The sequence below is a fragment of the Syngnathus leptorhynchus genome, chromosome 2 (genome assembly GCF_054491065.1).
Source record: "Syngnathus leptorhynchus isolate UIUO chromosome 2, UIUO_Slep, whole genome shotgun sequence".
In the NCBI taxonomy this organism is placed as follows: domain Eukaryota; kingdom Metazoa; phylum Chordata; class Actinopteri; order Syngnathiformes; family Syngnathidae; genus Syngnathus; species Syngnathus leptorhynchus.
The window spans coordinates 2,007,763-2,035,186 of NC_141196.1; the positions used below are offsets into that span (position 1 = coordinate 2,007,763).

The following is a 27,424-nucleotide window of genomic DNA, read 5'->3' on the forward strand; positions in this document are numbered from 1 at the left end:
GTACAACTAAGATGGCGGAGGAGCAGCAAGAAACATCACAGGGGGAGATGGAGGGTGAGAAAAGCAAAGTGGAAACACAAGACAACATGCAGCGAGACCCTTTCGGTCGTGGAGGTTCAAGTCACTTGGAACGCGAGTGGTTTTGTCGCTTTTTGGCTGATGTCCTTCCGTCAAACAAAGCGGTTGTCACGCAGCGTCCAACTAGAAAGGGGCCATAGCTTGTTGGCTAATGCTAAAATTACTGCACAAAGAAAACGCTTGTTTGGCCACTTTGTCAGGCGACGTGCAGTCTCGCGGTTTTGAACATAAAATCAACGTTCAAGCCATGTAGTCAACTTTCAACAAAAACGACATAAGGCAGGGCGACGTGTTTGGTTTTTGAGCTCACGGACGTTGTAAATAAACATATTTCCAAGTCACGTCATTCTCATTTGAGTCGTTGAACTTACTGCAACATTGACCTCGTTGACTTTTATAGACATTAATGTATAAATATGACTCTGCCCTCTGTAATAGGTGTGAACTGTTTGGCATATGATGAGGCCATAATTGCGCAGCAGGACAGAATTCAACAGGAGGTGAGGATTTCACCTGAAGGTGCTGCCCCCCCAACTCATCCCGGTGGGGACTCCAATTAATTATTATTATTATTTGTTGTTGTTGCATGGTTGCCAACGCAGATAGCCAACAGTAACCCGCTAGTGTCCGAAAGAAAGGAACTGTCCGTGCTGCAGAGGGAATACTCCGAAGAAGACACGGTTTATCAGCTCAAGATCAAGGTCAGTGAAATATCACCAATGTGTCCCCCCCTTGATGTCCATACCAATACTTTTTTCTTTTTTTTTAATCGCAGGATTTGTACAAAAAATATTCATATATCCGCAAGACAAGACCAGACGGCAACTGTTTCTACAGAGCCTTTGGCTTTGCGCATCTCGAATCTCTATTAGATGACAGCAAAGAACTGCAGAAGTGAGTGATACATCTTTTTTTTAAAAAGTTGAGTGATAATGAAATTTCAAGGCATTAAAGGATGAGAACATTTTAATTTGGGCATCTCAACAAACTAGGTTAAATTTTGTGAAGTGTTTTGGATTTTCCACCAGCTCGAATAAATAAAAACAACTGTCGCTGTTTTTTTTTTTGCTAACTAACGTTGCCATATATGGTGGTGATTTATTTTATTGCAAATTACATTGTTGTTTTAGCACCAAAAAAATAAACATATTGTGTTTTCTGCAGTCAAGTCATTCTATGCGTGTACGTGTTGTCGACTCCCTGCTCAGGTTTAAAGCGGTTGCGGCGAAAAGCAAACTGGACCTGGTTAACGAGGGATTCACCGAGTTCACCATCGAGGACTTTCACCACACTGTGAGTTAGCGATGCTAGCGAGCCTCTGTTCCAGCAATTCCCTAAATCGCGTCCCGACTGTGCGGCCAGTTCATGAGCCTGATCGAGCTGTGTGAGAAGCAGCCCAGCTTGAAGGAGCTGCTGAGATCCTTCAACGACCAGAACGTTTCAGACTACGTGGTGGTGTATCTGCGACTGCTCACCTCGGGCTACCTGCAGCGGGAGCACGGCTTCTTCCAGCACTTCATCGAGGGAGGCCGCTCGGTCAAGGAATTTTGTCAGCAGGTACAGTGAACTTCCACTTGAAGAATCATTCTAGAGATTTTCTAGAAAATGACGTCTCCTGACAGTGCCCCCCCCCTCTCTCCCCCTTCCCAGGAGGTGGAGCCTATGTCAAAAGAAAGCGACCACATTCACATCATCGCCTTAGCCCAGGCCCTGAACTTATCCATCCTCGTGGAGTACATGGACAGGGGTGAAGGAGGGACGGTCAATCATCACGTCTTTCCCGAAGGCGGCGACCCGCGCATCTTCCTCCTCTACAGACCGGGCCATTACGACATCCTATACAAATAGCCCCCCCCCCCCCCCCCCCATTCCACAGACAACGCGGATGAAGCAGAATGTTACTCACCATGTGAGATGACACTCGTGCGTCGTAAGCAAAAAAAAAAAAAAAGTTCCAAGTACACATCATGGTACCCCCCCCCCACACTTCGCCCCTCCACAAGTTATCACCAAATATCTAAAAAAAAAAAAAAACATGTTTGAGAAAATAGAAGTGACTCCAGGCATTTAGAGTTGTACAGGTTTCTTTTGTGGTTGTAAATGTTATCGACTTGCTTTGTTGGATTCTTTTCCTTTGTTACACTGCGTTTTATTTTGAGTTTTATTAAAGGGATTTACATCTTATTTCTTGTGCTGTGTGCAGTTTGGCCCTAATGCATAGTTGAAGAAAGAAATCACTGGCTTAAGTCATGTTGTGTTCTGCTAGGGATGTACAATTGAGTATTTTTGTGGGGTGCTTATATTTTGGACATCTTTTTTAAAAATATGTTTATTGGGATACTGTGTTTTTTTTGGTTTATTGGAGTACGTAAAGATGTTTTCTGTTTCTATGATTTTTTCTGTTATTTTGGAATGTTTTCTATTTGCAACAAGAGAAATGATTGCAAAAGTAGGAATAAAAATATATATAAAAGGACATAAGAATACTCTAAAAAACAAACTATATTTTGAAAAACAGAAAGTTTAATTTTGTAAAAAGCAGAGATAGCTTTTTTTTTTTATTGGGTGAAGGCAACACGCTTCCTATCACAGAAGAAAAACAACTTATTCGTCATGATAATGAAGGCACCGAAGATCGTCTATTCACGGACCAAAGTGAAAATGGCGGATTTTGTAGTCCGTTATATTTTAGTCCGCGTGATCCCTCCTGTCAAACAGCAGCTCAGAAGGTCGGACTGCAAGAAGCCATGGCTCCGTTGTCAAAGTCATTTTTGACAAGTTCGAGGATATTTTCAGCATGTTTACGACTTCACTCTTCTCTAACATGTACGTTTTTATGCCAAAGTGGCATTACTTTTGTCCATTTTAGGCCATTTGGTCGTTTTTGTGACTGTGGCGTCTCCTCTCGCAATGCTACTTGTGCCCCAAATGCTAAGTACGTGGGTTGTTGTAGACGGAAGTGCAGCACGTTTTAAACGCGTGTTTTACTTTAACGCAAGAAAAAAAAACACTTTCATGCATATTATATACAATGCAAATATACCCAATATACCTCATGCATTTCAATGGGATTCAGTTATACGCGGATTTTCGGTGGTCAACTGTAAATAAATATCTTACTTCGTTTTTGGTCACTTACATATCGCGATACCAATATATATATATATATATATATATATATATATATATTTTTTTCTTGAATTGATGGGAATTCTCCATTATCCTTATTACATTTGTTCAGAAAATACATATTTTGTAGAGAAGAAAATGGACTAAAAATAAATACAATCAAACAGAATTAAATGACATTAATGAAGTTATAAGGACCTTGTGGTATGTATGTTTGTGTTCCCATGAGTTGCGTGTGTCATATTTAACACATTTTTGTTTAACTTGCGTTGCTCTCTGTTTTTTATTCATACTTTACTTTGTAACATTGACTTGTTAGTATGGCACAAATGATAAGTCAATAAGTCAAAGTCTGCTTTATTGTCAGTTTCTTCACATGTCAAGACACACAAAGAGATCGAAATTGCGTTAACTACTATCCCACGGTGACGAGACATATATTATATTATATTATATTATATTGGTCCACGGACAAACAAAACATTCAAGTAAACAATACAGAAAGTAAAAAGAAGGCGGCACATTCAATACATACATACAATAAGCTGCCTGTCTGTTCTTGTGTGTTTCTGTCTAGCTCAAATGATTGAAAACATGGACAAAAAAGCCACGTGGGACCGCTTTTACGCTGAAAACAGTAGAAAGCCCTTGAAAAACTTTGAGTGGTTCTTTGGCTTTGAGGCAGTGCAGAATTTCATCATGCCTGCACTACAGAGCAGGCCTGGTCCCGATGCCAGCCTTCAAGTCCTGGATATGGGCTGCGGCACTTCTGCATTGGGTCCGTCCATTTACCAGCGATGTCCATTGCCGGTTGGAGTCACGTGCGTGGACATTTCTCCCGTGGCCGTACGGCTCATGCAGGAGCACGTGCGAGCTAAAGCTTTTCAACCGGGCAACTGTTCTTCCCAGCTGGACTTTGTGGAGCTGGACTGTACGCAGCTGCACAAACACTTTGCCCCCGCCAGCGTGGACCTCATCTTGGATAAAGGCACCACGGACGCCATGTTGAAGTCCAAGGAGGGGAAGAAGAGCGCCGGCCTGGTGTTGAAGCAGTGTTTAAAGGCGCTGCGCCGCTCGGGCTCTTTGCTCCAGTTCTCGGACGAGGATCCCGATGCCAGGCTGCCGTGGCTGGAGAAGGAAGCGCGGGGTGCTCGGGTCGCGGTGCAGGAAGTTGGAGAACTGAGGGCCATTTGTTACTACTGCTATCAAGTGACTCCTCACCCTCATGTGCAAGCCTGACTCTCTCAGGGTTTCATATCGCAAAAATAATAAAAATAGCACTCTAGTCTTAAAGCCTTTTTTTTGTGGAATATTGAGGCAAATTTATTCTTTGAATGATTGTTTTGATGATCTTTTATTGACAAGCAAACAGCAGACAAATAATTGATGACCACAAAAACACACAGAAGCAGTATATTGGAGTCAACCGCTAAATTTACGTAACGGCGTGACAGAAGCGTTCCGTTTACAAATGAGGCGATTGATTCACTTGCACTGATTTCATCTGGAGCAAGCTGACAAAATTCACCGGTTCCTCCTCCTCCTCCGCGTCTCGGCAGAAGCTCGGAGGATTGAGCTCGTTGGGATCGGAAATTCCAATGACGTTGTTGAAGAAACTGTTGAAACAAAAGCAGTCAACCTCAGTCGCGATGGTCCGAACAAATCCACAAAACACCACTTACCTCGTCACTATCCATCCATACGGCTGCATTTTGAAGGCGGTGGAGACGGGTATGCAACCAAATTCGGTCACCGTGAACAAGTAAGGTGCTGCGGAATCAAAAATGAGAAGGCGTGGCCACGTATGGGATGATTGAAGGTTTTTTTGGGGGGGGGAAATGTTTTCATCTCCAGTCGGGCCACTCACCGTTGGCAGGAAACTCGCCCGTCCACGTGTTGACGAGAAGACCCTGACCAGGGGCTGAGGAGCTCCCCACGACCACCTGACCCAAAAGGCTGGCATTTTTTGGGACCTCAATGGGATGGAAGTCACCCCGCAAGGGTCTTTTCGTGCACTTCTGGGCGCCGTGGTTTATCTCGTACATGACGCCCTGAAGGAACAAAAGTTCAGATTTTCACTTCCCATATTTTTGGAGATTCACTATTGTTACATGACTCACTTCTCTATAGAGAAGGAGAGTATCATAGGTGAAAGTCTTATTCTGGTAAAATCCCAATTCTTGGATCCTTATTCTTTGTCCCAGTGCGTCGTAGAGGAAGCGGGCGAAAGCCCAGAGCTGTTCGTTCTGTGTGGACTGCACAAAAAAAAAAAAAAAAAAAAGATAAGATCTCAATGAGATTATCATGCCTCTTGACAACACCGAGATAAAAAAAACAACAGACATACCACAGAAAATTGGCCACTCAGAAGAGAAGGACTCACTGTTTGGAAGAAGCAAAACCAAGTTGAAGCGAGTCCACCTAACCTAAAGAAGCAATCGGATGAACTTACCGCACGGGTGAGGCTTCTGAGCCGCGCATGCTGCCAGAAAGCAGACGAGCATGAGAAAAAGTTGCATGTTGACACGGCGCCGTCCGTCGCAACAATCAGTGAGCGAGGTAGATCGAGTTAGTTCCTTATAACCGCAGTCAAACCGGGAGAAGGGTCATCCATCCTCTTTTGCGCTGCCTTGATAAAAATGACTCACTATATCGCACAATTTAAGACTGAAACCTATTTTGCTTCTAATTGCAAATGGTATTGATTTTCAAGTCAACTCTGTTCATGTTGTGCAGTACGTTGTAGTGTTTTTACAAAGTCATGATTGAAATGACTTTCACTTTGTTTTTGCTTTTTGTTTTATTTCTCTTCTTTTGATTGATGATGTATCGTTGACATGTTTGAAACAAATTCATTCATTCATTAGTGGGTCATGAGAGTGTCAGAGTGAACAAAGACGTCTTTTATGGAAATTAGAACACGTTTCAGTGGCTGATTTTTTTGTATTCATAAAAAAATATTAATTCATAAAAGTCATGATGTTTATTTGGTTTTTATTTGGACTTCGATTCATGTTTCATGTCTCTTTTTGTCAGTGTTACGTTTCCTTGTATTGCTTTTCTTTGTATAAGATCAACCTGTTCTTATTAGCCCCGCCCCCTTTGTCTTCCAATCAGATCCCTCAGCCACTTTTATCCAGGTGTTCCTCGTTATCCGTCAATTTGTTCAGTTCAGGGTTTGTTGAGTCGTTATCATCTAGTACGATCTTCGTTTTTGGATGCTCCCCAAGTCACGGTCAAGTCAGTTGGGTCCTCTCTTCCCCAATTTGTGACAATGCAATGCCATAATGTTATGAACATTATTGCTAGCTTTCTTGTATTGACCTCTAGCTTGTGAGTTTGGCGGCTATTTAAAACAACAACAACAATTTCTTTCAACTTCAGTGGCCATTCTCAAACTATACAATGTCATACTGTTTTTGAATGTCATTGCTAGCTGACCTGCTAGCTAGTGACTTTGTTTGCTATTTTTCTGACCTTGGTGGCTGATCCTTTTTTTTTTTTTTTTATGACGGAAATCGTAGGGTGCCGTAACTGTTCTGAACTTGATTGCTAGCTTTTTTTTGCATTGATTGCTAGCTTGTGAGTCAAACCACCCACATAGTACATGTGAGGGACATCCTGTGCTAAATAGAACTGTGCTCAAAGCTAGCATACATTTGGTAAGGTTGAAGGGGATGTTTTTTTTTTTTCCACCTCACACCAGTCAGAGTCTACATTTTATGAGTTGGGGAATCACATGACTAGCAGGAAGCGTGACACAAAAACACTGAGGTCAATCATCGCTGATAAAGAAATCACATGACGACTCGTGAGCGTGTGTTATACGGGACACCTGATGTGTATTCAGGTCGCATTCCAGGTGACTTTTGTTCAGTCAGCCTGAAGATTACCGCAGGCAGGCTTAAAACCAGTCTGACGACATCTCGGTCATGTGTTTGTTTGCGAGGCTAACACAAGAGGTAAGTAGTTGTCACGTCTGAGTAATCACCATTTTTTTATTGATGCCATATTTATTTATTCAGATGATATTTTTATTGATGTGTATATTTCTTGCTTTCATTGATTCTTTTCAACAACTCAGAAACATGAAGAAAAGATTGGATGACTGCGCCTTCACGACGACTGTTGGGGTACCGGCGGCAGGTTGAGTAGCCGGCAAACGTCGTTGCACTCTGGCCCGTGTTGCTCGCGCAGGAAGCTAGCAATACCCCTGCTAGCCAGGTTGGACGGGCCGCGAGGGGTTCTGGTGGAGTGTATCTGGGGGTCGGTGAGGTACGTCAGCCCTTTACCGTTGGCCGTCACCCACCCTGTGAGGACAGAAAAGGTGTTTGTCATTTTATAACGACACCCCTTCCTGGTTTTGTACGCGGCACCTTGCAGATCCACGACGACTTCCTGGCGCTCGGAGTGCAGGTAGGTGAAGTGTCCGAAGGCCAGGCCGTATTCCGTCGCGGGCAGTTCGTCGTTCTTCTTTTTGATGTTGTTGGTGAGTTTGACAAATTGGCCTAGCATGAAAGGCTCCACGGTGATGCAGCCCGCAATGACATCGCCGTCCAAAATCTGCTCAGACGAGAACGTTTGTTCTGTCTTGCGTGTGTTCTGGGCATCATTTGGGGCTTACCAGCAGGACCTCTGAGGGCAGAAAGAACATCTGGGCCATGACCTCCTTGTCGTAGAGGCTCTTGTTGAATTCTGTCACGTAATACTGGGCCGTCATCTGCCTCTCCACATCTCTCAGGTGAAACTGGATCTGCTTCGGCTTCCGGTAGTCCTTTCCGACGTAACTGCGGATTGTCGCAGAGTCAGAAAATATTGCCGAGGCGATCGGTGTGTCATTTTCTCTGCGGACCTGCTCAGCCTTTCTTCCTGGTGTAAGAACTGGACCCAGATGGCAGTTCTGTGCGTGCCTTGCAAGCCCATTGACTCGCCAATGTGCACACAGGTTTCCCTCGCGGTCCACAATCCCGATGCTTTGGAGAACTTTAAATGTAGAGCATCTGGTGAGAGGTGAGAGTGGTTGCCATTAGTGATACGGCCCGGCCCGACGGCCGCTCTCGAGACTTACTATGGGTCGTGCCGTAGCGCTTGAGTTTGAACTTCTCTTTCTCGCTCCTCAGTCTCTTCAGCAGACATTGATGGCAGACTCCGGCCAGGAGACTGCGGTAGTCCTCCTGGGAGAAGTAGTACTGTCTCGCAGGAGCAACACCAGCCAGGCTGTGGATCTCGAGGCAACTGTTGCACCCGAGGTTCCACGTCTGAGGACCAACAATCGATTCCTCTGCTGTCCCATGACGATCGTCCGTAGACTTTTCTGTGGAGCTACAATTCCCAGCATCCGCTTTAGGGTTCTCCAGCGCTTTAGGCAGGCCTAAAAGCTCCCAGCCAGTGTTGTCGTACTCTGGATCTTCGCAATCTTGCTGTGTCTTGAGAAAAACACTCCCGCTGGACTCGAACGATTTGGCGCGCTGGTGGATTCCCGCAGACCGAGATAAACCCACGCTTGCCGAAATGTGCTCCCATGACGACTTGGAGCCAAAACTGTTGCTGAGTGAGCTGCTGAGTATCAGTTGGGATAAGGATAGTCCATCTGGAACGTCGTCATCCGAGTCCGCCGTCGGGATATCGGCTTGTACGATTTCAAACTTGTCAGACCCGTGACTGGAGACACCGGAGGAGAAATGTCCCAAGGCGCTTCTTCCTGACCCGGAACTCGTCAAGGAGAGCTTCTTCCAGGAAGAGCTGAGGCTGTTTGCGCTCGTGACACTACCGCTCCGGTCGGGCAGTTCCGAAACATCAGAAGCGCACTCGCTCGAAGGTTTACCGGCCTCGCTGATTCTTTCAGTGTCGAGAACATCCACCGTGGTCCCGAATGCCGTGAAGCAAATTCCTGCTCCATCTACATCCACCTTACACTTAACCTCAGCGCTTTTACTGAGCGACAAGTGATACTTCTGAAATCTCCGCAGCACCCTGTAGAAGTCGTTGGAAGTGAACCCGACCGAGATGTCATTGACATTCCGGAAGGCGTCGGGGATAAAAGAGCGGCTGTCGGAATTGACGAAGGGCTCCACTTGCAACTCCAGCTTGACTCGAGATATATGACGCATGATTTCGGCGCAAAAGCCGTCTCTGTCGACGGTGTCTGGGTGGGAGTAACGGTAAAAGAGAGCCAAAGCCTCTTGGCACGCTTCCATGCCTCGCGTCACGACCTCAGAAGCTCCATGAAGCCATTTGTGCGTGACAAGGAGCGAATACGCCGCCTTGATGAAGGTGTGAAGCTCCTGCTTGCTGGTGACCACCTCACCTTCTGCTTTGCTGAGGAGGCCCACTTCAAATGCCTCCTTGGCCTCTAAGAGAAACAATGTCCTCTCGGCGGGGGGGCACGCCAGCGAGAAACTGTACGACAACAAGCAGGTCCCTTGAGTTGTCTACAATAACAGGAAGAGGAGCAAGACATCAGCGGCCACATCATTAGGTACACCCTAACCCCAAACACACCACATTGGTCAACACGTAAAGCGACGTGTACTGGCTGTACGCCACCGCCATTTTGGCCGCCTTGGCCGCGGAGAGAAGACGATGGCTTGCGTCGCCGAGCAACGACTGCAGACAAAAGAAGGAAGAGATATTTAAATTAATGTATTAGTAACAGATAAATATCAATAAGGATTACAAATTAAATCAATATTAGTTGATAGTCATACTAAAAATGATAATTTCATACGCAAAATTGAAAAGCAAAACTCACTAAGTCGATGTCCGGAGTGGTCTTAAAGGCGTGAAAGTCTTCGTCGTTCATGGACAGCAGTATGTTAGCCAAGATGCCAAGAGACGTCCCGATACCCTGTGAGGTCACCACAAGAGCCGGCCGGGGTTAATGTCCCCAAACCAGCCCCCCCCCCCACACACCTTTTTATCTGGCTGAGGCAACGTGTAGTAACCAAGCAGAGAAGCCCAGGTGAGCTGCGCGGCTTCCAGCCACAGGCCTACGAGCACATTTACATAACACGAGCGCCAAAACGACGGAAACACACGTTCCGATGGTGCGGGGAAACAAATCGAACCTAGTTTTTGCAAAACCATTCCGCGCACTTGCAGGCTGACAGACTGCACCAGAGCACGGTCGCTTTCCGAACGGTACACCCAACATCCTGTCCGACGAAAAAACCAGAAACGGGATTCATTCGGCTTACGTGGAACTCGCACGTTCGACTCACCTGTGGCCCCGCTGTCGATGATAAGATGGCTCAGAATGTACTCGGCCTTCTGCAATTTGCCTAAAGGAAACACGACGATTCACGAATCATTCCAACGAATTGACCCGAGTCTCAATTACCTGAGTTGAGGTAGACCCGGGCCCGCCGTATGACCAACTGAGGGGCTACGGGGGCGTCCGGGTAACGTTTGTGAAGCAGCTTGCTGATCTTCAACAATTGCCCAGACTCGTCGATCCAGTAGAGAAAGCGATCCACCAAAAAGATCACCGAGAGCGCCGCGTGGGCTTCCTGAGCCACAATGGCGGCCTCCAGGATATTCTGGTGACACAGCCAAAAGGTGTCAGATCGATGGCAGCCACGTCACCACCAAGCGCGTGGCCATCACCAAAAGCTGAGGTAAATGCTGGCCGACGAGCTCGCTCAAATTGCTCTTGTCATCGGAGCTGATGGTCTGCTTGTACTGCCACTTCTCGGGCACAAAGGGCCATTTCATCTCTTTGGCCTCTTGGAGAAGCAAAGCCAACTCCTCACATAAGGAATCTGCAAAACGAGGGACAAGAAGTCAATCAGTCTTGTTTCTGTGACAACAGCGCCGTCCAGTGTCGAACCTTTGATACTGCAGTATTTGTGCCTCTCGGCTTCCGTGACTTGAGTGGCGGGGGTATTTGCTGCCCTGAGGCATTTCTCCAACAAACTCCGAATCTCCCCGTCCTGTCTGGCCATTCTGGCAAAATCAATCCACAGAAAGCCATCGTACCTCACGTCTCCAAAGTCATTACGGTTCTCAGTAGTCTTGAGTTACCTCGCTTACCTTACCAGCTACCTTTTCAAGTCGTCTTTCACTTTCACATCATGAACAAGGCGGACTTTGGTATGCTACATTCACGAGAGTCGGAAATATGAATACCATTATATGAATTGAGTCTGGAAAAGGGGTCAACCCGCATTGCGACTAAAAGGTTTTTTTTACGGCTTGTAAACATGTTATTGATTCATTTGATGAGTTGGACGGGCTGCACGTGACTCACAAGCACGCAGCGGCCGCTCGGCGCGGGGTGTTGACAGGACGCCGCCAAGAGGCGGGACCGCGGAGCTGCAATGCGAGCTACACACACGCACGCACACACACGCACGCACACACGCACACACACGCACACACACGCATGCACACGCACACACACTACACAGCTGGAGGAGAGGACTTGGCACGCTGACGAGATGACTGCAACGGCTGACACGCATCCTCGTGTGAACTCGCTGCTTTTTGCACCAGTCGACAACATGCGATAAAGAAATATATATTTTTATTATATATATATATATATATATATATATATATATATATATATATATATATATATATATATATACACACACATATATATACACACACATATATATATATATAATAAATATATACACACATATATATATATAATAAATATATACACACATATATATTTCAAAAAATATATATGTATATATATTATATATTTTATATATATATATATGTATATATTCCGATATATATACATATATATATATATAAAATATATAATATATATATATATATTTTTTTTGAGTTTTATATTGCTTTGGCCATTTCTAGCCACAGGCTGGAGGCACTTTTGATAAGTTAAATTTCAAGCGCCTTTTGCTAAAAGATCGTCTTTTTTTTTTCTTTTTCTTTGGGGAGGAGCAAATGTCCCTGCTCACTCCACAGTTGGTATCAATGTTCCGGCTGCACACGAAGGGCATGGGAACTATCCTCCTCTAAAGGTAAGAGGAAATCTTTTTTTTTTTTTTACTTCCAGATGGACTTTTAGGTGTAAACGACAATCTAGCGACTTGAAACCGCCGCATTAGTAATCGTAGGAATAAATTGCGGGTTGAATTCGAGCAGAATATTCCACGAGTCTCGCTCAGCAGCCCGATTAGTGTATTGCCACTGCTGCACAGAACTACACGGCGACATTCCACACAAACACTCGAGAGGATGGAGGAATGCCGGGACGTCACAGTGACTTGAAAATGCATGGAAAGTGTGTAACTTATTCGGGAGCACTTGCATGCAAGACTGCAGTTGTGATGATGACCCAGCAGGGGATTTTATAAACGTTTGGGTGCAACATCTTTGCTCACCGATGTGTTTCCTCGCATCAGAGCAGTGGGATTTAAGCGCTAATCTTTAGTCTTAGAGTCTTAGCAGCTGCAGAAAGCATAAGACTATTTTTTGGGGAGGGGTGCATTTTATGAACAAGACGCTCTTATTTGGGAGAATGAACAAAATTCATAAATAGTCATGATCAAATTCAAAAACTGAAGCGCTGCCATCTTTTTTTTTTCTTGTTCCTGCCGACTAGTGCTGCAGTGCAATTACTACCCGTGATATTACCATCACCTCCGTCTTACCGCCTCCACCTGCGCCCGCATTGCACTCGGGCCCTAATTGGCTCCATTGTTGCTGCTTCATTCCAGAAAATACAAGCGGAGGAGGGAAGAGCAGAGACAAGTCAGAGCAAACGACTCAATCAGCTCATTTTTTGACCTTATGGGAGCTTTGCCTCTCATTCTTCAAAAGGGCAGCGGCTGTGGAATTGGTTTATCAGCACTGCTCACTGTGGAACAAAGAAAGTGCATGAGCGAGATGGAACTTGAGGATGAGGTGATGAATCTAAGTTGAGTGAACTCTGAAAAGTCTCACTGATGTGAAAGGCTTGCAATTCTTGCATGGCTTTGAGGCTTGAAGAACAATAACAGGAGCTAACAGGTGGGTTGGGTTAAATGAAACAAACATAACTCGCTTTGAATTACGTTTTATAATGTACTATATATTTTATATTTCTATTGATTAAATTTCCTGCAAATGATATATTTTACTTCTGTTTAAAAAAAATATTAGGTTGTATATTTTTATTTCCTAAATTTGCTACAAATGATATATTTTACTATAGTTTAAAAAATACCATTTAAGCCCTCCCGCTCAAAAAACATTTTTTTTTAATTTTTATTTTTTTATTTTTTAGATACAGCAAAACATAAAACAGAATTGGCTGTGCATGCCCAGCCCCCCCCCCCCCCCCCCAAAAAAACCCCCCCAACTTTCCACGTCATTCTGAGATTTATCCTCCTGTGATGACAACAAGAGCTTATCCAAGCATAAAACGGTGAGGAAACACAGAAATTTAGATGAGCAAAGCCACGGCTAGCGTGCTTTGCAATTCACCCGGGATCCATAACTCTTAACGGCTGTCAAAGAAAAAAAGGCAACAGTGAACATTTCCTCTCACGTTTGTGAGTGCAATTTGTGGATTCCAGCAGAAACAGGAAGCGACCTTTATGACTGAAGCGTTGCAGAGCAAGCAGAAAATGACTAAAATCTTGAACAAAAAAAACATACTGTATGTGCACATTTCACATTTGTTCTTCTACACAACTCCAAGTGCAGAGTTTCACAAAGGAAGTTGTGATCAAAAAGAGGAAGTGAGAACGCAAGTCTTTTACATTGCATCCATACTACCCGTGTCAACACACACACACGCCTACGCACACACACACACACACACACACACACACGGACGCAAGGGAACACCTTTCCTGTGTTTGTTGTGGAGCAAACAGTCAAAGGAAAGAAGTCTGAGCAGGAAGCGGAAAACAAAAGCCTGACACAGTCACTCATTGTTAGCAACCCATCGTCTCGGGCTTCGCAGGTTTTGAGCTTGATGCTGGTTTGGGTAGAGGCGAGCTGTAAAAAGCAGACGAAACAACGCAAACTTATTCTTGCCAATTATTCCGTCGATTCATCGAATAACGCATACAGTTTTATTTGACTTCAAATTGTATTTGTATTGTTTCATGATAAAAAATAAATGAGAGGGCTGAATCACCAAACTTTTAAAACTGGCTAATGGTATGGTTGTAGTTTTCCAAAGTAAAAGCAGATATTTGCAAATGTTTTCTTTTGATTAAACACAAATGATAATCTTTTTTTTTTTTTTGCATGAATGAATAAAAAACAATCAATCATTACTTTTGAGCTAATATTAGAGGATTTGGACAATTTTATAGTAAAACTGCTCTATACGATAACTTGATTCTTCAATTAGTTGTCAATTAATTGGATAATCGATGACTTGTCGATTCATCGGTTCATTTTGATAACTCTAATAGCGCTTTATCCGTTTTTTCATTCATGTCATTCAGCAGGCCAGGCCTGACTTTTATTTTAGAAGCAGGTACATACTGAAGCTCTCTGCCATCCAACACTTTCGAGAAGATCAACATATGCGGCAAATCAATAGCCGCACACGTGAACATCAAGTATTTACGTAGCGGAATTCAAATCAGCCCATTATGGGTCATCAACCGAGGCGCGTTTCCATCTGTCTCATGTTACTCGTTGGTCTCTTTCGTAAATCAAATGAGTATTTTGTAGTATTTAGCGGGGCGGTGCAGAAAATCCAGAGCTGAAGTGACATTTTCCAGCCGGGTCGCAGATGGCGCACAGCCAGAGCGGAGATGTCAAGATGCCTTTACTCCCCATCCCACCGCTCTCTATAATCTGCCGGATCGAAGGACTTGACTTGCCATCACCAGGCAACCGTGCAAGACACAAAAAAAAAACTCCCCCGGTGCGTGCGACCTGTAGGACGGCAAGTGAGGGCAAAGATGCCAAATGCTGCACAAAGAGCAAAAGGAGCTTGGCGACAGTTTGTTCTCAGGAAAAAAAGAAATGGTGACAATTCTAATCTACCGATCAAACCTGTGCGCCATTGATTTGAAAAAAAAAAGATACCATCTGTGCATTCATTTGTCGGTGTATGGGGAATATGAGTTGATTGTCTCCTTTTAGCCATTTGCCCGCAGAGGCGTGCACGTGTGTGTGTGTGTGTGTGTGTGTGTGTGTGCGTGCGTTCGGGAGCCGCTGAAGCCTGTAATTGAGTGTGTCCTCCCACTGCTCTGCAGCAAAGATGCCACAGTGGAAGGCTTTATTGCGCCACACATGGCTAGACAACGGGTGGGGGGGGGGGGCATCTTCAGGATTGACACCGCGGTTGCCACGGTTTCCACAGACGAGCGTACCTGTGCCGCCAATATATACCGTCGCATCGAGCTCGTTCGCTTATATCACAGGTGTCAAACTCAAGGCCCGGGGGCCAGATACGGCCCGCCACATCATTTTATGTGGCCCGCCAAGACAAATCGTGCATCAAATTCGTGTGACATTACATCGGGTTCCATTTTTTTTATGGTCTTTGGTATGATCGGCCGGGTATCGAACCCACGACCTCCCAGTCTCGAGGCGGACACTCATACCGCAAGGGCTGGTATTTTATTGGATATAATATGAGGTGCTCATACATTTATAATGGGCCCTCTGAAAGAAGCTATAACTACAATGTGGCCTGCAAAAAAAATGAGTTTGACATCCTTGGCTTCTCCGATTCTCGTGTGTATAAGATAATAGCTTGTGGTTTCCTGTCCTCGGAGCTTGGCGATTATCATTTTTTCCCAACGAACCGCAAATTCATATTGTGAGAGTGGTCAGAAAGTGAAGCCATTTAACTTTGTTTTGTGTGTATAGTGTGACACTCAAAGGAGGGAGGGGCGGCGGTTATGGAGCCCGCCACAACTGAGCAGTCGACCACCGTGGACGACCTGGTGGAGGCATGCATCCGAGCCTTTGGTTTGTCATTTCAGCTATTTATTTATTTATTTATTTATTTATTTATTTATTTATTTATTTGGTTAGTTATCATTCATTCATTCATCATTTATTTATTTATTTATTTATTTATTTATTTGTTTGTTTGTTTGTTTGTTTGTTTGTACCTGGTGGAGGCGGGCACCCAAGCCTTTGGTTGGTCATTTCAGCCATTTAAATCGGTCTATTTATTTATTTATGTATTTATTTATTTATTTATTATGTATATTATTTATGTATTTTATTTAATTTTAATTGACTTTCTTTTTTCATTATCATTCATGCTTTATTATTTATTTTAAATGTATTTTATTTTTTTATTTAATAAAAAAAAAAAATGGTGTGAACATGCAAAAACCTTCCGTTCATTTTTGTTTTAGATGAGAAGGGGGTGTTGGGGGACCCTTCGCTGGTGCGTATGTTCCTCATGATGCACCCTTGGTACATCCCGTCGACTGACATGGCCGGCAAGTTGGTGCATAAGTATCCTATGAAAATATCCAGCAAGCTTGAAGCATGGCAGGTTTTCCCCCTTGACTCTTTTGCCAGATCTCAAGAAGAAGGCTGCACAGCAGAGCGCCGAAGCAAAATTTGCCATCTTGTCAAGTGAGAAACAATTTCTCCTTTGCCCCGATGGGAGTCTTTGCAAAAAAGAGTAGCACGGCGTTTACGCTCCACAGGTATTGGATCTCTGAATTTCCCGCCGAGTTCAATCTGAACCCGGAGTTGACCGAGCAGATGAAGGACTTCAAAGACCTCCTGAGCACAGAGGGCAACGAGCGCCACAGCCAGCTCATTGACATCGAGAGCGTGTAAGGCACAAAATGTTCCACATCCGTCTGTCTGCTTTTCTTTTATCGTTCTTGGCTCGTAAAAGCTCGTAAAATATTTGCCGCGGCCCTTTAATGGTCTTCACGAAGGAACTTGGAGCGTAAAACGGCAGGTAAGATGAAATCCTTGTGCTTGCCCTCAGGCCGTCTTACGAATGGAAACGTCAGGTGACCCAGCGCGTCCCGTCCGTGTCCAAAAAGAGGAAAATGTCCTTGCTCTTCGACCACCTCGACTCCTGTGAACTAGCCGAGCACTTGACCTACTTGGAGTACAAGTCCTTCTGCAAGATTCTGGTCAGCTGAGCAGGGCCCGTCGTCATGAGGTGGGATTGCGCAATAGCCCTCGGTTTGATCTCATTCGCGGGTGTTTTTTTTTTTTTTTTAGTTTCAGGATTACCACAGCTTCGTGATGCACGGCTGCACGGTGGACAACCCCGTGCTGGAACGTTTCATCACGCTTTTCAACAGCGTCTCCCAGTGGATCCAGCTCATGGTCCTAAGCAAGCCCACGGCGCCTCAGAGAGCCTCGGTCATCTCGCACTTTATCAGAGTTGCACAGGTCCGTCTTTTTATTTTTCCCCCCGAGCTCCTTTTGTACGCGTGTCCTAAATCATCTTAGTCCTATCTCCTTATACGGTGCTCCTGATTGGACGGAACCTCGTCATCCTTTCAGCTCTTCGCTTTGCTGTCGTTGATACGGCTCCGGCTGATGCTATCGTTTCCTTAGGTCTCGTCATTCTGTTTTCGCTATCTGCTCGTATGTCTTCCTCTTCATCTGACGCTAAGAATGTTGTTAAAAGCCTTCCAGTTTAAAGAGGTTTTCAACTCGTATTTTTCCAAGGGACCAAGACCATTATGACCAAGAAGCAACTCGGGGACCAGTGCTTTGGCCGAATATTATTTTATTATGCAGCGAAGGAGGATAGACCTATAACAGGCAGTCTTGTCTATTTTGGGAATATCAGCTACATTTGATGTCATTTGGATGGGTAAATAAATGATTCACAAAATTAGCTGGGAAATTAATCAAGTCGATAATAATAGATAATGGTTGATAATAAATCAATTTTATTGAAAATTTTAATATTTTTTGAATTTTTTCAAAAACAATTATCTCCCTTTTTCTTTTTTTTCTTTTTTTAAGAAACAATTATTTAACATTTCCAATTTCACAGACCACCTGCAATACCGCTACGGACCCCTAGAGGGCCACGAACCCCCGATTGACAATCAATGGCCTATAAAGTGGGTTTGGTGGAACACACGCTGGGACAAAAATGAGTTTGGAGTTGATTTCATTTGAGCAGGAGGGAGCACAAAGGGGAAATGAGAGCCTGAACATTTCTCTCAGCTTTCCCTCAGGCTGCAATTGTCTGGTTGCATATAACGCACTCCGAGCAGGAGCAGGCACAAAGGCCAATGCAATCTGACTAAAACGGAATCTTGTTGAGTCCGTGTTTGATAAGGTGCTCGGTAAACGACGGGAGAGCCTTCCGCTCTGTCTGTTGGTCCTCTCTCGGGTGGGGCGGACCTCCCACACAGCTGCTAACAGATTGATTTTGCAGGCTGAAGGGCATCACGGGCCCCCGCGGCGAGCCATTCACAACCCGTTACGACTTTGATGCCGCTCCATTAATGCACAAACTAGGCCGAACCTTTTTTTTTTTGTCCCCTTTGAACCTTTACGGAAGAGGATTAGGGCAAGTGAAGAAAAAAAAAAAACGAAGGGTGACAGGATTCTGACTTTAAAGTCAGAATTCTGAGAATAAAGTCAGAATTCTGATCCCACTTTCTGACTTTAAAGTCAGAATTCTGACTTTATGCTCGGAATTCTGACTTTAAAATCGGAATTTTGATAATAAACTCAGAATTCTGACTTTAAAGTCAGAATTCCCAATTTCTGACTTTAAAGTCAGAATTCTGACTTTATTCCCAGAGTTCTGACTTTAAAGTCGGAATTCTGAGAAATAAGGTCAGAATCCTGTCACCCCTCGTTTTTTGTTTTTTTTTACCTTCACTGACCCTAATCCTCTTCCGTACAACCTCGTATTGGAGAAGCAACAATGTGGACTTTTTCTCGTCAACAGAAACTCCTGCAGCTGCAGAACTTCAACACGTTAATGGCGGTGGTAGGCGGCCTGAGCAACAGCTCAATTTCACGCCTCAAAGACACGCAGGCGCACGTCAGCGCCGAAACCAACAAGGTACGTCTGGCTGAAATTCGCCGCGGGTTCTGATGGGGTTATACAGATGATCCTTTTCAGGTTTTCAACGGTCTCATTGAGCTGGTGACGTCATGCGGCAACTACAGCCAATACCGCAAACGCTTCTCGGAAAGCTCCGGCTTCCGATTTCCCATCCTGGGCGTTCACTTGAAGGATCTGATCGCCGTACACGTGGCGCTGCCGGACTGGACCGATAAGGAGAAGACTCGGGTCAACCTTGCCAAAACTCAACAGCTCTACGTCATCCTGCAAGAACTGGCCACCATTCAGAACACGCCGCCCAACGTTGACGCCAACACGGATCTACTCAACCTGTTGACGGTGGGTTGTCGGAGATGCAAAGCCGCCATCTTGCCTTCTGACAAGCACACGTGATCCCAGGTGTCTCTAGACCAGTACCACACAGAGGAAGAGATTTACCAAATGTCGTTGCAGAGGGAACCTCGCAAGTTAGCGGTAAGCAACGGTAGTTTGAGGTCTAGAAGTTAAAGTTAGTCACACGGATGTTTGCGATTGCAGCAGAACTCCAACCCCGCTCCAGCTCCTGAACCAAAGTCCACATTGATGGATGAGTTGGCTGTGTCAGTCAAGCCGAACGCCGACCCGACGGTCATCAAGAAGCACATCGAGAAGATGGTCGAGGTAATCGGAAATATCGGATAACTTCTCTTCATCGCTCGCTCAATCATCTCCAACCTTCACGCCCCGCGCAGTCCGTCTTCAAGAACTTTGACGCGGACGGCGACGGACACATATCCAGAGATGAGTTTGAAGCCATCAGGAACAATTTCCCCTACCTCAGCAAATTTGGAGATCTGGATAAGAACCAGTGAGCGCCGTTGGTCGGTTCCCTGACATTAGCGAGTTGCGCTAATCCGAGCGCTGCCTCCATCCGCAGAGATGGCAAAATCAGCCGAGAGGAGATGATCGACTACTTCATGAGGGCCAGCTCGCTCCTCAACTGCAAGATGGGCTTCATCCACACCTTCGCCGAGGCCACCTACGTCAAGCCCACCTTCTGCGAGCACTGCGCCGGTTTTGTAAGTTTTTTTTTTTTCTTGATTCCAAATGACTCACTGACACCTCTGCTTTCAAATTGATTTCCAAAAGGCAGCCATCTTAGCTCAGGGCCAATTAGACTTGGAGTCAACTTCCATCTAACTTCAACAATTCACCCCTTTAGATTGCTCCCTCAGGAAATTCTGGGTCAAGTCGTTCCCACAAAAATAGCACAAAAGAAAACGTTGCGCATAAATAACAAACAAAGAAGAGAGTAATAAATAAATTGCACAACATAGATAAGAAAAGTAAGTAAGAAATGAGTAACAATCATAATAAATAAGCCGTAAATAAAAGAATTGCAGGTCAATTATTATTTTTTTATTAAGTGCAGTAGCTTGTCCTTTTTGCAATTATGTGGAATGGCACACAATAAGCAAAGATGAGAGTAATAAATAAATAAATAAATAAACAAATAAATAAATAAATAAGAATAAATAAACCATATATATATGAAAGTAAAAGATAAATTGCATAGCATAAAAAAAACATTAAGTAAGAAATAAATAACAACAATAATAATGATAAATAATTGAATGCAAGATGACGTACTTGTGGCCCTTGACATTTGCTGTGCAAGTGAGTGGGCTCTAACAAGAGCATTGTATTCCAAAAGGGCATGTTTTGGATTTGGCAGGAGACAGCGCTTCTCCAAACAGAAGCCGAGCCAGATAAGGACTCAAGTACCCGTCAGCGACGCATCCTCCTCTGCCCCGCTTTCCTTTCGACCAAACAATGACAATTATGACACATCATTTTCACTTTGCTGGCCGTAAGCAGTTGAGGAGAACATCTTATCATTGATCTGCAAAAGGCAACAGACAGAAATGAAGCGAAACCATTTCTTTACAACGGAAAATGAATGAGGAAAAAATAAAAGTTGGTGTGCACGGATGCTAAAGGTCAAAGCTAACCCGTCCTCGCTTTGTTGCCTACTGTGTGTGTTTAGTGTGTGTGTGTGTTGTCAAAGTGTATGAAGAGGTCAGGATATTTTCTGCCTCCTCAGATGTTCCAGGGCCCTCGTGTGATCTTGCTTTTATGTCATTGTTCCCCCTGCCGTTCCTCTCCCCCCCTCCCCTACGGCATCCCTCTTGATGTGGTCCGCCTCCGACCGTCCCACCGAGCTCCTTTTTCATGTTCGGCTTCAACCCGTGCTTATGTTTTACCGTGCTGCATTAATTCAGAATATCAAGAAGGCGTCCCTAACCTCAAAACTAAGAAGAACTCTTCTGTCTGTGTTATGATCCTATTACTCGGCTTTGAGACATGTTTTGAACTATATTCTTCTTCTTTGAAGATATGGGGCTTCTACAAGCAGGGCTACAAGTGTAAAGGTAAGATTGACAAAGAAATATACACAAACAAGTTAAGCGGAAACACCAAGTTGTGATGGTAAAAGGAAGCTTCAAATCTGCTTCATGGACCAGTTGCTATATATCTTTAATCCTCTAGATGGCGCAGTTGTTTTAAATAAAGGGGTTTGAGAAGTCATTGTCCTTTTAGCCCAATGTTGAACTGGGTGCGCCATCTAGAGGAGTAAAAAAAAAAATAGAACTGGTTCATGAAGCTTCATTTTACCATCACGACCACCAAGAACAATTTTACCACGCAGAGCTCTCTAGCGCCCTCTACAGAGACATCACTGAAATGAATCACTTGTTCAACATGTCAGGAACATAATGCTTTCCATGTAACACATGATGGACACGTCCAAATGTCCATCCCCAAATGTCCGTGGTTCAGCCTCCCCGTCGTTTGCGGAGTTGTTGTCGGGTCCGGTGGGCCTGGCCGTATGTTTGTGTGCCTGCTCCTGTGTCTGCATGTGTCGGAGTAACTTCCTGCCGTCGGCACCCGTCCCTGTGTCTGACCCTCTCTCTCTACCCCTCCCCTGGACTCGTCGCCATCGCCTCTCCCTGCCTCTCCTCCCGACGGCCCGCCCGACGCTCCTCTTGCGCAACCTCTCCCTGCCGCCGTCCCTTCCCTCCACGGACTCAGCCTGCGGGGTCAACTGCCACAAGGCCTGTCGTAGCCGTCTGGCCGTCGAGTGCCGCAAAAGAACCAAGAGCATCAGCCACGAGACGCCGCCCGCTCTTCAGGCCAGATCTTACAGCTTCCCGCCACCTGCCAACCCTCCACCGAACCTCCAGAACACCGGTAAGACTTCCACCGCAACCTGGAGCAGTCACCCTTACAAAAGTTAAAGTAAAATTCATCTACGTCCGGACTGCCCTCTGATTTCAACAGCACTTCAGTCTCCCTCTCAGCATATGTTGCCTTTGCAAGATCTAGTCCTAAACACAATGGAGCTTCATTTGCAATGGAAATGTAATTGGCTCACTGCGGCGATGCCACCGACACACAATGTGTGTGTTTTTTTTTTTTTTTTTTCCATCAGACGCCAGCCAAAGTCTCTGGCATGCCGTGCCAGCTGGCGGCTTTTATGTCGGTGGGTTAAGCGCCGCTGCCGGGCCACCGCTACAAAGTGACAAGATAAACACATAAAAAGGCCCACAATGCACTGCCTTTCTTTTTTTTTTTTCTTCTCAATTTGATAAAGCACTCAACCTCGTCTTTATGATCTGTCTTCTTTGTTTCATGCCCAGCGATTGCCGAGGAGGATTTAGAGGCGGTGGAAGAAGGCATTTTTGATGTTCACCTATAACAGGTGAGACCACGTCACCCTCGATGGACGGAATGTGATAAATTGTCAAACACAGACGGACAGAATCAGCACACAGAACACTGAAGTCGTCTCACGGTCTTGATGTCACTCAGGAGGCCACGCCCCTTTAGAAAGAACACTGCGGTGTGTGTTCTTCTATTTATTTTAGTGTGTGAATGCTGCAAGCATATATGGAATAATACACCATTTATTATATCTTATCCTCCTAACTTGTTTGACTTGCTTCTTTATATTTATTGACTGATTCTCATCATTCCGACTTTAACATATTCCAAAAATGAAAAAAAGCGGGCTATTATTTTTCTCGTTACAAAAATGTATGTACAAGAAATGTACAAGAAACAAAAAAATATATAAAATCCACATTAAATCCCAATGATACGTTCACCATAACACATTCATCATTACAAGTGCAAATTAAAAATGTTCAACTCTTTCAAGTCGCCTCGAGAATGATTTCCAACATTCCAAAACGACACCGTTTTATAACCACATATTGCATTTTTTTTTTAAAAACAATAACAACTGAAAACAATCTTCAATAGTATTTTCCTGATCTTAATGTTTGTGTCATTACTTTGCAGGAATCTTGAAGTTTGCACGTTTTCAGCTGACGAAACAGCTCAGAGAAGTCACAGGACAGAACTCACTGCTCCCACCCAGTGGTGGCTTACCGCTACTGCAACACTTGCAACACCACCTTCATTGGCCTCCATTGACATGTCAATGACAAGTGCAAACTGTCGGTGCGGGGGCTCAACCAAGTTAGATTTGTGTCACGTGTCCCTCAACATCCCCGTGTTTGCAGAAACAAACAAAAAAAAATACCGGACAACACTTTTTGATGCATATTGTATTTGCTGCGTGTTTGTTGTTGCACGTCCATTTTCTCTGGGGGGGGGGGTGAAAGAAGCGTTTTGTTTCCACACACAGACGCTTTCAACCATCCAGCGCCATATTGTGAACATCTGCTCTGCTCTTTCCTCTGCGAATCGCTTCATAAGCTGCTGCTGCTGCCTTGATGAAGAATATTTGTAATGGCTATTTCTGTTCATTTATCTTCCACTGCAACCTCAGCCTATTAAGAACTCAGATTCTTCAAGTTTTTTTTTTTTGTGTGTGTTCACCTCCTTTGTCTGTGCAACGGTATTTGTCCACTGCCTGTTAGAGCAGAAGAATAAAAAGAAACGCTGATGTCATCATAACAGTTTTTTTTCTTCCTGTAATTACGCACGCTAAATATATGTGTACATGTAAAAATCAATGAAGGCGTTTTCACCTCCGTGAAGGGTTAATATGATAAAGACCCACAAGCGGAGGCATGTCCGACCTAATATTCGTTTTGATTGATCTCCTTTGCACTCTTAAGCGTGCGGCCATCTCCAATGAGAACACCCAATATCTCCTTTAAGCCGGTCGATTGATAAACCCTCCGATCCTCCTCCCTCCCCCCGCCGCCATTCAACTGCATCAACGCCTCCTTTGCGTCACAGCCGTTCACAGCCTGCAGCGTATTATCGATCCAGAAAAAAAAAAGCTTTTGAAATAAGTGAAATTTGAACAGCGGGCCGACTAATTACGTCCCGATGACAGCGGGATAGAAAGAATTGTTAGCTGCCGCTCGCTGAGACCTTGATAGCGAGGAAAGATTTGATAGCGCAAATGCATTTAAGCAAAGGTGTCGTTTGACCGCTGAACAGATGGAGGTGGACTATTAGAAGGAAATTTGCCAGAAGTCTATATGTGCTGCACATATTGAAAATGTATGTTAAAGTTGGTGTGGATCATGTCATTTTTTTGGGCCATAATATTGATTTATCCCACACTCCTACTAGTAACTGAACGCACCTTGACGCATGACACGTGATTTAAATTAGCTGTCACCTGTCAGCTAGCCATCATGTAACATGTATTAGCTGTGTTGGGTTGGGGGCAGAAGCTAAGATACCTCGTCATCAGGTGAGTTTTTAAGATATACAATATAAAAGGTAAAAGAAAACAGGACAATAACAAAATGCCCCAAGCAAGTCGTAAATAATTTAACAACAATTAGGACAGCTTGAAAAGGAGTAGGAAGAAGTTCAAGAACTTTGTTGCAAATATTGTGACTATTCTCACAATAATGCCTGCTTCTACTGAAACTTTTTTTTTTAATTTTTATTTTTTTTTACCTTTTAGAACCGGTCTGTTTTTTGTGCTGGAGACCTATTTTATTTATGCAAATTCTAATTCCAATGAACTGGTGAGTTTCCTAACACTCGTTAGTCACAATGCTAACTTATGCTAACGATTATGTGTATTCCCAGGATATTGTTGACTTGATTTCTATATGTATTTAATTTCCCTTTATGACAAAATAATCTCGTTGTCTTTTCTTATCTCAATTATACTAAATTGCTTATGGATAGCATGTTATGTGTATCCAAAACATGACTTTGTGCTTTGAAATGGAACATCTGAAGGTTAAGTAAGAATTGTGCTAGCTTATTGTTAGCATCTTGTTATCTTTGGCTTAAAATTGATTTATGATGCTGTCTTTTGGTCCGTGCAGGCCAGATGTCCTATTTGGAGACTCCAATGAAGGCAAGTAGCCTAAGGATGCCCTTCTCTGTCAACATTTTAACTGCAGCCCATAGTCTGGTAGGCTCTTTTAAACTTTAATCAAGCAAGTACTATTTATTATGAAAATTAAGTCCTCAGCTACGTGAGGCGTGATTTTTATTCTGTAGTTATATTCTTATGACATCTCGACCCAAGAACCCTCGGTTGAGGAGAATAGCCAAGAGATTTGCTTGATTTGTATTGTTGACTGTGGTTGTGTCCATGAATCTGTTGAACCAGTTATTTTCTTTTGGTCTTTCCCCACCACTTTGCAATATATTTCCACTCAAACTGAATCGGCTATGAAGTTCTTATCTTTATTTACTGTCATCAAACCCAATGTTTCTGTTGCAATCTATTTGCATTACATCTTAATACAATAACATGATAAAATTACTTGTTACAATTGGCACACTTTAAGCACTCAAACGAATCAAATGTTTTAAAAGGAGAGCCTTGGCCTTTTGACCCCTGACTAAATATCTAGGTGCATCTTGGCGGTTGTGACTAAGAGTGACCACATGGTGGCAATGTTGAGCCGTGCCAGTCACTGGAAGAGGACCAGTATGTGTTCAGTCACATCACAATGCAGATGAAAATAACTTGTCTATGAAATCAAACATGCTGCACGAATTGCATTCATATTTGCTTTCTATACTGTACAATGGAATTTTTCTTTTTTTTGCTGCTTTTGTGTCCAACTGACCTTCATCTCTTGCTCAATTTCAAACTTGACAAAGTCGTTCACACAAGACCTGTGAGGATAAGCAGATGACGCACATGCTTAAAGCCACATTGCCCACGTTAGAGATTTGGGTCGCTTTTACGTCGTCACGTACAAAAGCCTCACAAACCCAGAAGAAGATTTCTGCCTTCATCTGCATAACCCACCTCGACAGAGGCAGCCACAGACGAGCAGCGAAACTAAGAGATGCCTCGTAATGGCTCAATTTCAAGGCGGGCACACTCAGGAGTTATCCGAACGGGCCTTTTCCTCTTCCCCGATCAAACATAATCACATATGATGCGTGGCGGGGAAAGAAAAGAAAAATGGAAAACAGAACCTACTTGGATGAAACAAACTGTTGATAGATGCTCACATGGTTGTGGTCAGAGGAGGACTTTGGGGTTTTGGCTTTTGAAATGTGCTAAATAAAGTTGTATTAAGTGTTAGGAGCTGAGACACCGGGAAGGTGCGAGCCCATACCAAGACAAATAAAATGTGCAAGGAGTCCAGAATTAGTTGTGTAAGCCAAAACATTTTGGACAAACTGGAGACATTTGAAGGAAGATCGGCTTACTCCAAATTAAAATACATTTAGCAATCCAGCCGAGATGTAACAAACACGCGCGTTACAATTTCCAAGTGCTGCTACAAAAGGACAAGCTTTACTTTAGGCAGCTGATAAAATGCTAAAAAATTCGATTAATTAATTTACCGCTCCTATTTAAAATCACTGTCCAATTTTAAAAACCCAACTTGAAGACTGTTTGCTTAAGATAAGACGCCAGGCGGCCCAAGTCACCAGGGTGACACACGTACAAGCGCCCCGGGACCAAACACTGTTATCTGTTCATATTCAGCCAAATGCTTCAGGACTCTTCAGGTGGCACTTCACAGTGCAGATGGACAATGACCTGAAACTTACTACCAAAGAAAGAAAGAAATGGGCTTTATGTGACTCGGAGCTCGTTCAAACGTAACAATCCTGACAGAGAAAGTGTCTTCTCTTCTCCGCACCTCGCCAGTCTGGACATTTACTCTTAAAGCCTCCCGAGATACGTATCCTCAGGCTTTCTCGGGACCTTAATAAAGCGAGATCGGTCCGCAGGTCTCGCGTCTTTTTTACCAGCCGCCTCCCTATGCTGGCAGCCTTGCTTTTAATTGCTTTGAA

General features: G+C 44.1%; 6 protein-coding genes across 20 annotated transcripts in view; 4 read left to right on the forward strand and 2 right to left on the reverse strand.

The window, feature by feature from the left end:
- The first annotated feature begins 4 nt into the window (after nt 1–4).
- On the forward strand, nt 5–2,393 carry LOC147060042 (ubiquitin thioesterase OTUB1-like). The gene is made up of 7 exons (XM_085938082.1): nt 5–54; nt 517–578; nt 681–779; nt 854–972; nt 1,287–1,371; nt 1,441–1,635; nt 1,729–2,393. The coding sequence occupies exons 1-7, from the start codon at nt 12–14 to the stop codon at nt 1,924–1,926; spliced, it is 801 nt and encodes a 266-aa protein (XP_085794208.1). The 5' UTR covers nt 5–11; the 3' UTR covers nt 1,927–2,393.
- Nucleotides 2,394–2,685: 292 nt separating this feature from the next.
- Nucleotides 2,686–6,161, forward strand: cskmt (citrate synthase lysine methyltransferase). The gene is made up of 2 exons (XM_085938059.1): nt 2,686–2,904; nt 3,785–6,161. The coding sequence occupies exons 1-2, from the start codon at nt 2,826–2,828 to the stop codon at nt 4,444–4,446; spliced, it is 741 nt and encodes a 246-aa protein (XP_085794185.1). The 5' UTR covers nt 2,686–2,825; the 3' UTR covers nt 4,447–6,161.
- On the reverse strand, nt 4,550–5,922 carry LOC147060044 (ependymin-like). The gene is made up of 6 exons (XM_085938071.1): nt 5,660–5,922; nt 5,555–5,589; nt 5,328–5,462; nt 5,075–5,258; nt 4,890–4,977; nt 4,550–4,823 (listed from the first exon to the last, which is right to left on the reverse strand). The coding sequence occupies exons 1-6, from the start codon at nt 5,724–5,726 to the stop codon at nt 4,673–4,675; spliced, it is 660 nt and encodes a 219-aa protein (XP_085794197.1). The 5' UTR covers nt 5,727–5,922; the 3' UTR covers nt 4,550–4,672.
- A 1,014-nt stretch (nt 6,162–7,175) lies between the features above and the next one.
- On the reverse strand, nt 7,176–11,438 carry alpk1 (alpha-kinase 1). Of its 7 annotated transcripts, none has more exons than XM_085938012.1 (13): nt 11,239–11,431; nt 11,036–11,151; nt 10,813–10,967; nt 10,547–10,745; nt 10,428–10,487; nt 10,120–10,361; nt 9,959–10,054; nt 9,709–9,813; nt 8,276–9,638; nt 8,060–8,207; nt 7,832–7,994; nt 7,584–7,770; nt 7,176–7,517 (listed from the first exon to the last, which is right to left on the reverse strand). In XM_085938012.1, exons 2-13 carry the CDS (start codon nt 11,148–11,150, stop codon nt 7,324–7,326), a joined length of 3,027 nt encoding a protein of 1,008 aa, XP_085794138.1. In that variant the 5' UTR covers nt 11,151; nt 11,239–11,431; the 3' UTR covers nt 7,176–7,323. The 7 variants fall into 7 exon arrangements, with proteins under 7 accessions (XP_085794138.1, XP_085794155.1, XP_085794148.1 ...); XM_085938029.1 differs by having other exon boundaries at nt 10,120–10,196; nt 10,275–10,487; XM_085938022.1 differs by lacking the exon at nt 11,239–11,431 and having other exon boundaries at nt 10,120–10,196; nt 10,275–10,361.
- A 621-nt stretch (nt 11,439–12,059) lies between these two features.
- On the forward strand, nt 12,060–24,143 carry LOC147060046 (RAS guanyl-releasing protein 2). 5 transcript variants are annotated; one of them, XM_085906213.1, is made up of 18 exons: nt 12,060–12,206; nt 12,906–13,197; nt 16,012–16,113; nt 16,512–16,614; nt 16,681–16,737; nt 16,812–16,943; nt 17,105–17,255; nt 17,347–17,520; nt 19,049–19,165; nt 19,226–19,507; nt 19,568–19,642; nt 19,709–19,828; nt 19,900–20,015; nt 20,085–20,226; nt 21,543–21,579; nt 22,241–22,399; nt 22,849–22,910; nt 23,513–24,143. In XM_085906213.1, the coding sequence occupies exons 3-17, from the start codon at nt 16,044–16,046 to the stop codon at nt 22,905–22,907; spliced, it is 1,794 nt and encodes a 597-aa protein (XP_085762339.1). In that variant the 5' UTR covers nt 12,060–12,206; nt 12,906–13,197; nt 16,012–16,043; the 3' UTR covers nt 22,908–22,910; nt 23,513–24,143. The 5 variants fall into 5 exon arrangements, with proteins under 5 accessions (XP_085762339.1, XP_085762336.1, XP_085762341.1 ...); XM_085906210.1 differs by having other exon boundaries at nt 19,706–19,828; nt 23,513–24,142; XM_085906212.1 differs by having other exon boundaries at nt 12,143–12,206; nt 12,791–13,197; nt 19,706–19,828; nt 23,513–24,142.
- A 432-nt stretch (nt 24,144–24,575) lies between these two features.
- Nucleotides 24,576–27,424, forward strand: part of nrxn2b (neurexin 2b) — a 242,527-nt gene continuing 239,678 nt past the window's right edge. For 3 of the 5 annotated variants that reach the window (XM_085936342.1, XM_085936378.1, XM_085936369.1), the window contains exons 1-3: nt 24,576–24,887; nt 25,107–25,170; nt 25,480–25,568. The gene's annotated coding sequence lies outside the window, so the exon portion shown is untranslated. Of the gene's footprint in view, nt 24,888–24,927; nt 25,171–25,479; nt 25,569–27,424 lie in introns of those variants that run through there. The other 2 variants (XM_085936351.1, XM_085936360.1) reach the window with 2 other exon arrangements.

Bases quoted from the DNA above. Each gene is read 5' to 3' on its own strand.
- LOC147060042 (XM_085938082.1), top strand. From the start codon at position 12: ATGGCGGAGGAGCAGCAAGAAACATCACAGGGGGAGATGGAGG. The intron at 579-680 runs GTGAGGATTTCA...TTGCCAACGCAG, and splicing joins AGGACAGAATTCAACAGGAG to ATAGCCAACAGTAACCCGCT. The intron at 1,372-1,440 runs GTGAGTTAGCGA...CTGTGCGGCCAG, and splicing joins TCGAGGACTTTCACCACACT to TTCATGAGCCTGATCGAGCT.
- cskmt (XM_085938059.1), top strand. From the start codon at position 2,826: ATGGCTCCGTTGTCAAAGTCATTTTTGACAAGTTCGAGGATATTTTCA. The intron at 2,905-3,784 runs GTACGTTTTTAT...GTTTCTGTCTAG, and splicing joins ACTTCACTCTTCTCTAACAT to CTCAAATGATTGAAAACATG.
- LOC147060044 (XM_085938071.1), bottom strand. From the start codon at position 5,726: ATGCAACTTTTTCTCATGCTCGTCTGCTTTCTGGCAGCATGCGCGGCT. The intron at 5,590-5,659 runs GTAAGTTCATCC...TCTTCCAAACAG, and splicing joins TCAGAAGCCTCACCCGTGCG to TGAGTCCTTCTCTTCTGAGT. The intron at 5,259-5,327 runs GTGAGTCATGTA...TTGTTCCTTCAG, and splicing joins CTCTCCTTCTCTATAGAGAA to GGCGTCATGTACGAGATAAA.
- alpk1 (XM_085937986.1), bottom strand. From the start codon at position 11,150: ATGGCCAGACAGGACGGGGAGATTCGGAGTTTGTTGGAGAAATGCCTC. The intron at 9,814-9,958 runs GTGAGTTTTGCT...TTTTGTCTGCAG, and splicing joins CCACTCCGGACATCGACTTA to TCGTTGCTCGGCGACGCAAG. The intron at 7,518-7,583 runs GTGCCGCGTACA...CTGTCCTCACAG, and splicing joins AGTCGTCGTGGATCTGCAAG to GGTGGGTGACGGCCAACGGT.
- LOC147060046 (XM_085906210.1), top strand. From the start codon at position 16,044: ATGGAGCCCGCCACAACTGAGCAGTCGACCACCGTGGACGACCTGGTG. The intron at 19,508-19,567 runs GTGGGTTGTCGG...ACGTGATCCCAG, and splicing joins ATCTACTCAACCTGTTGACG to GTGTCTCTAGACCAGTACCA. The intron at 19,643-19,705 runs GTAAGCAACGGT...TTGCGATTGCAG, and splicing joins GGGAACCTCGCAAGTTAGCG to CAGAACTCCAACCCCGCTCC.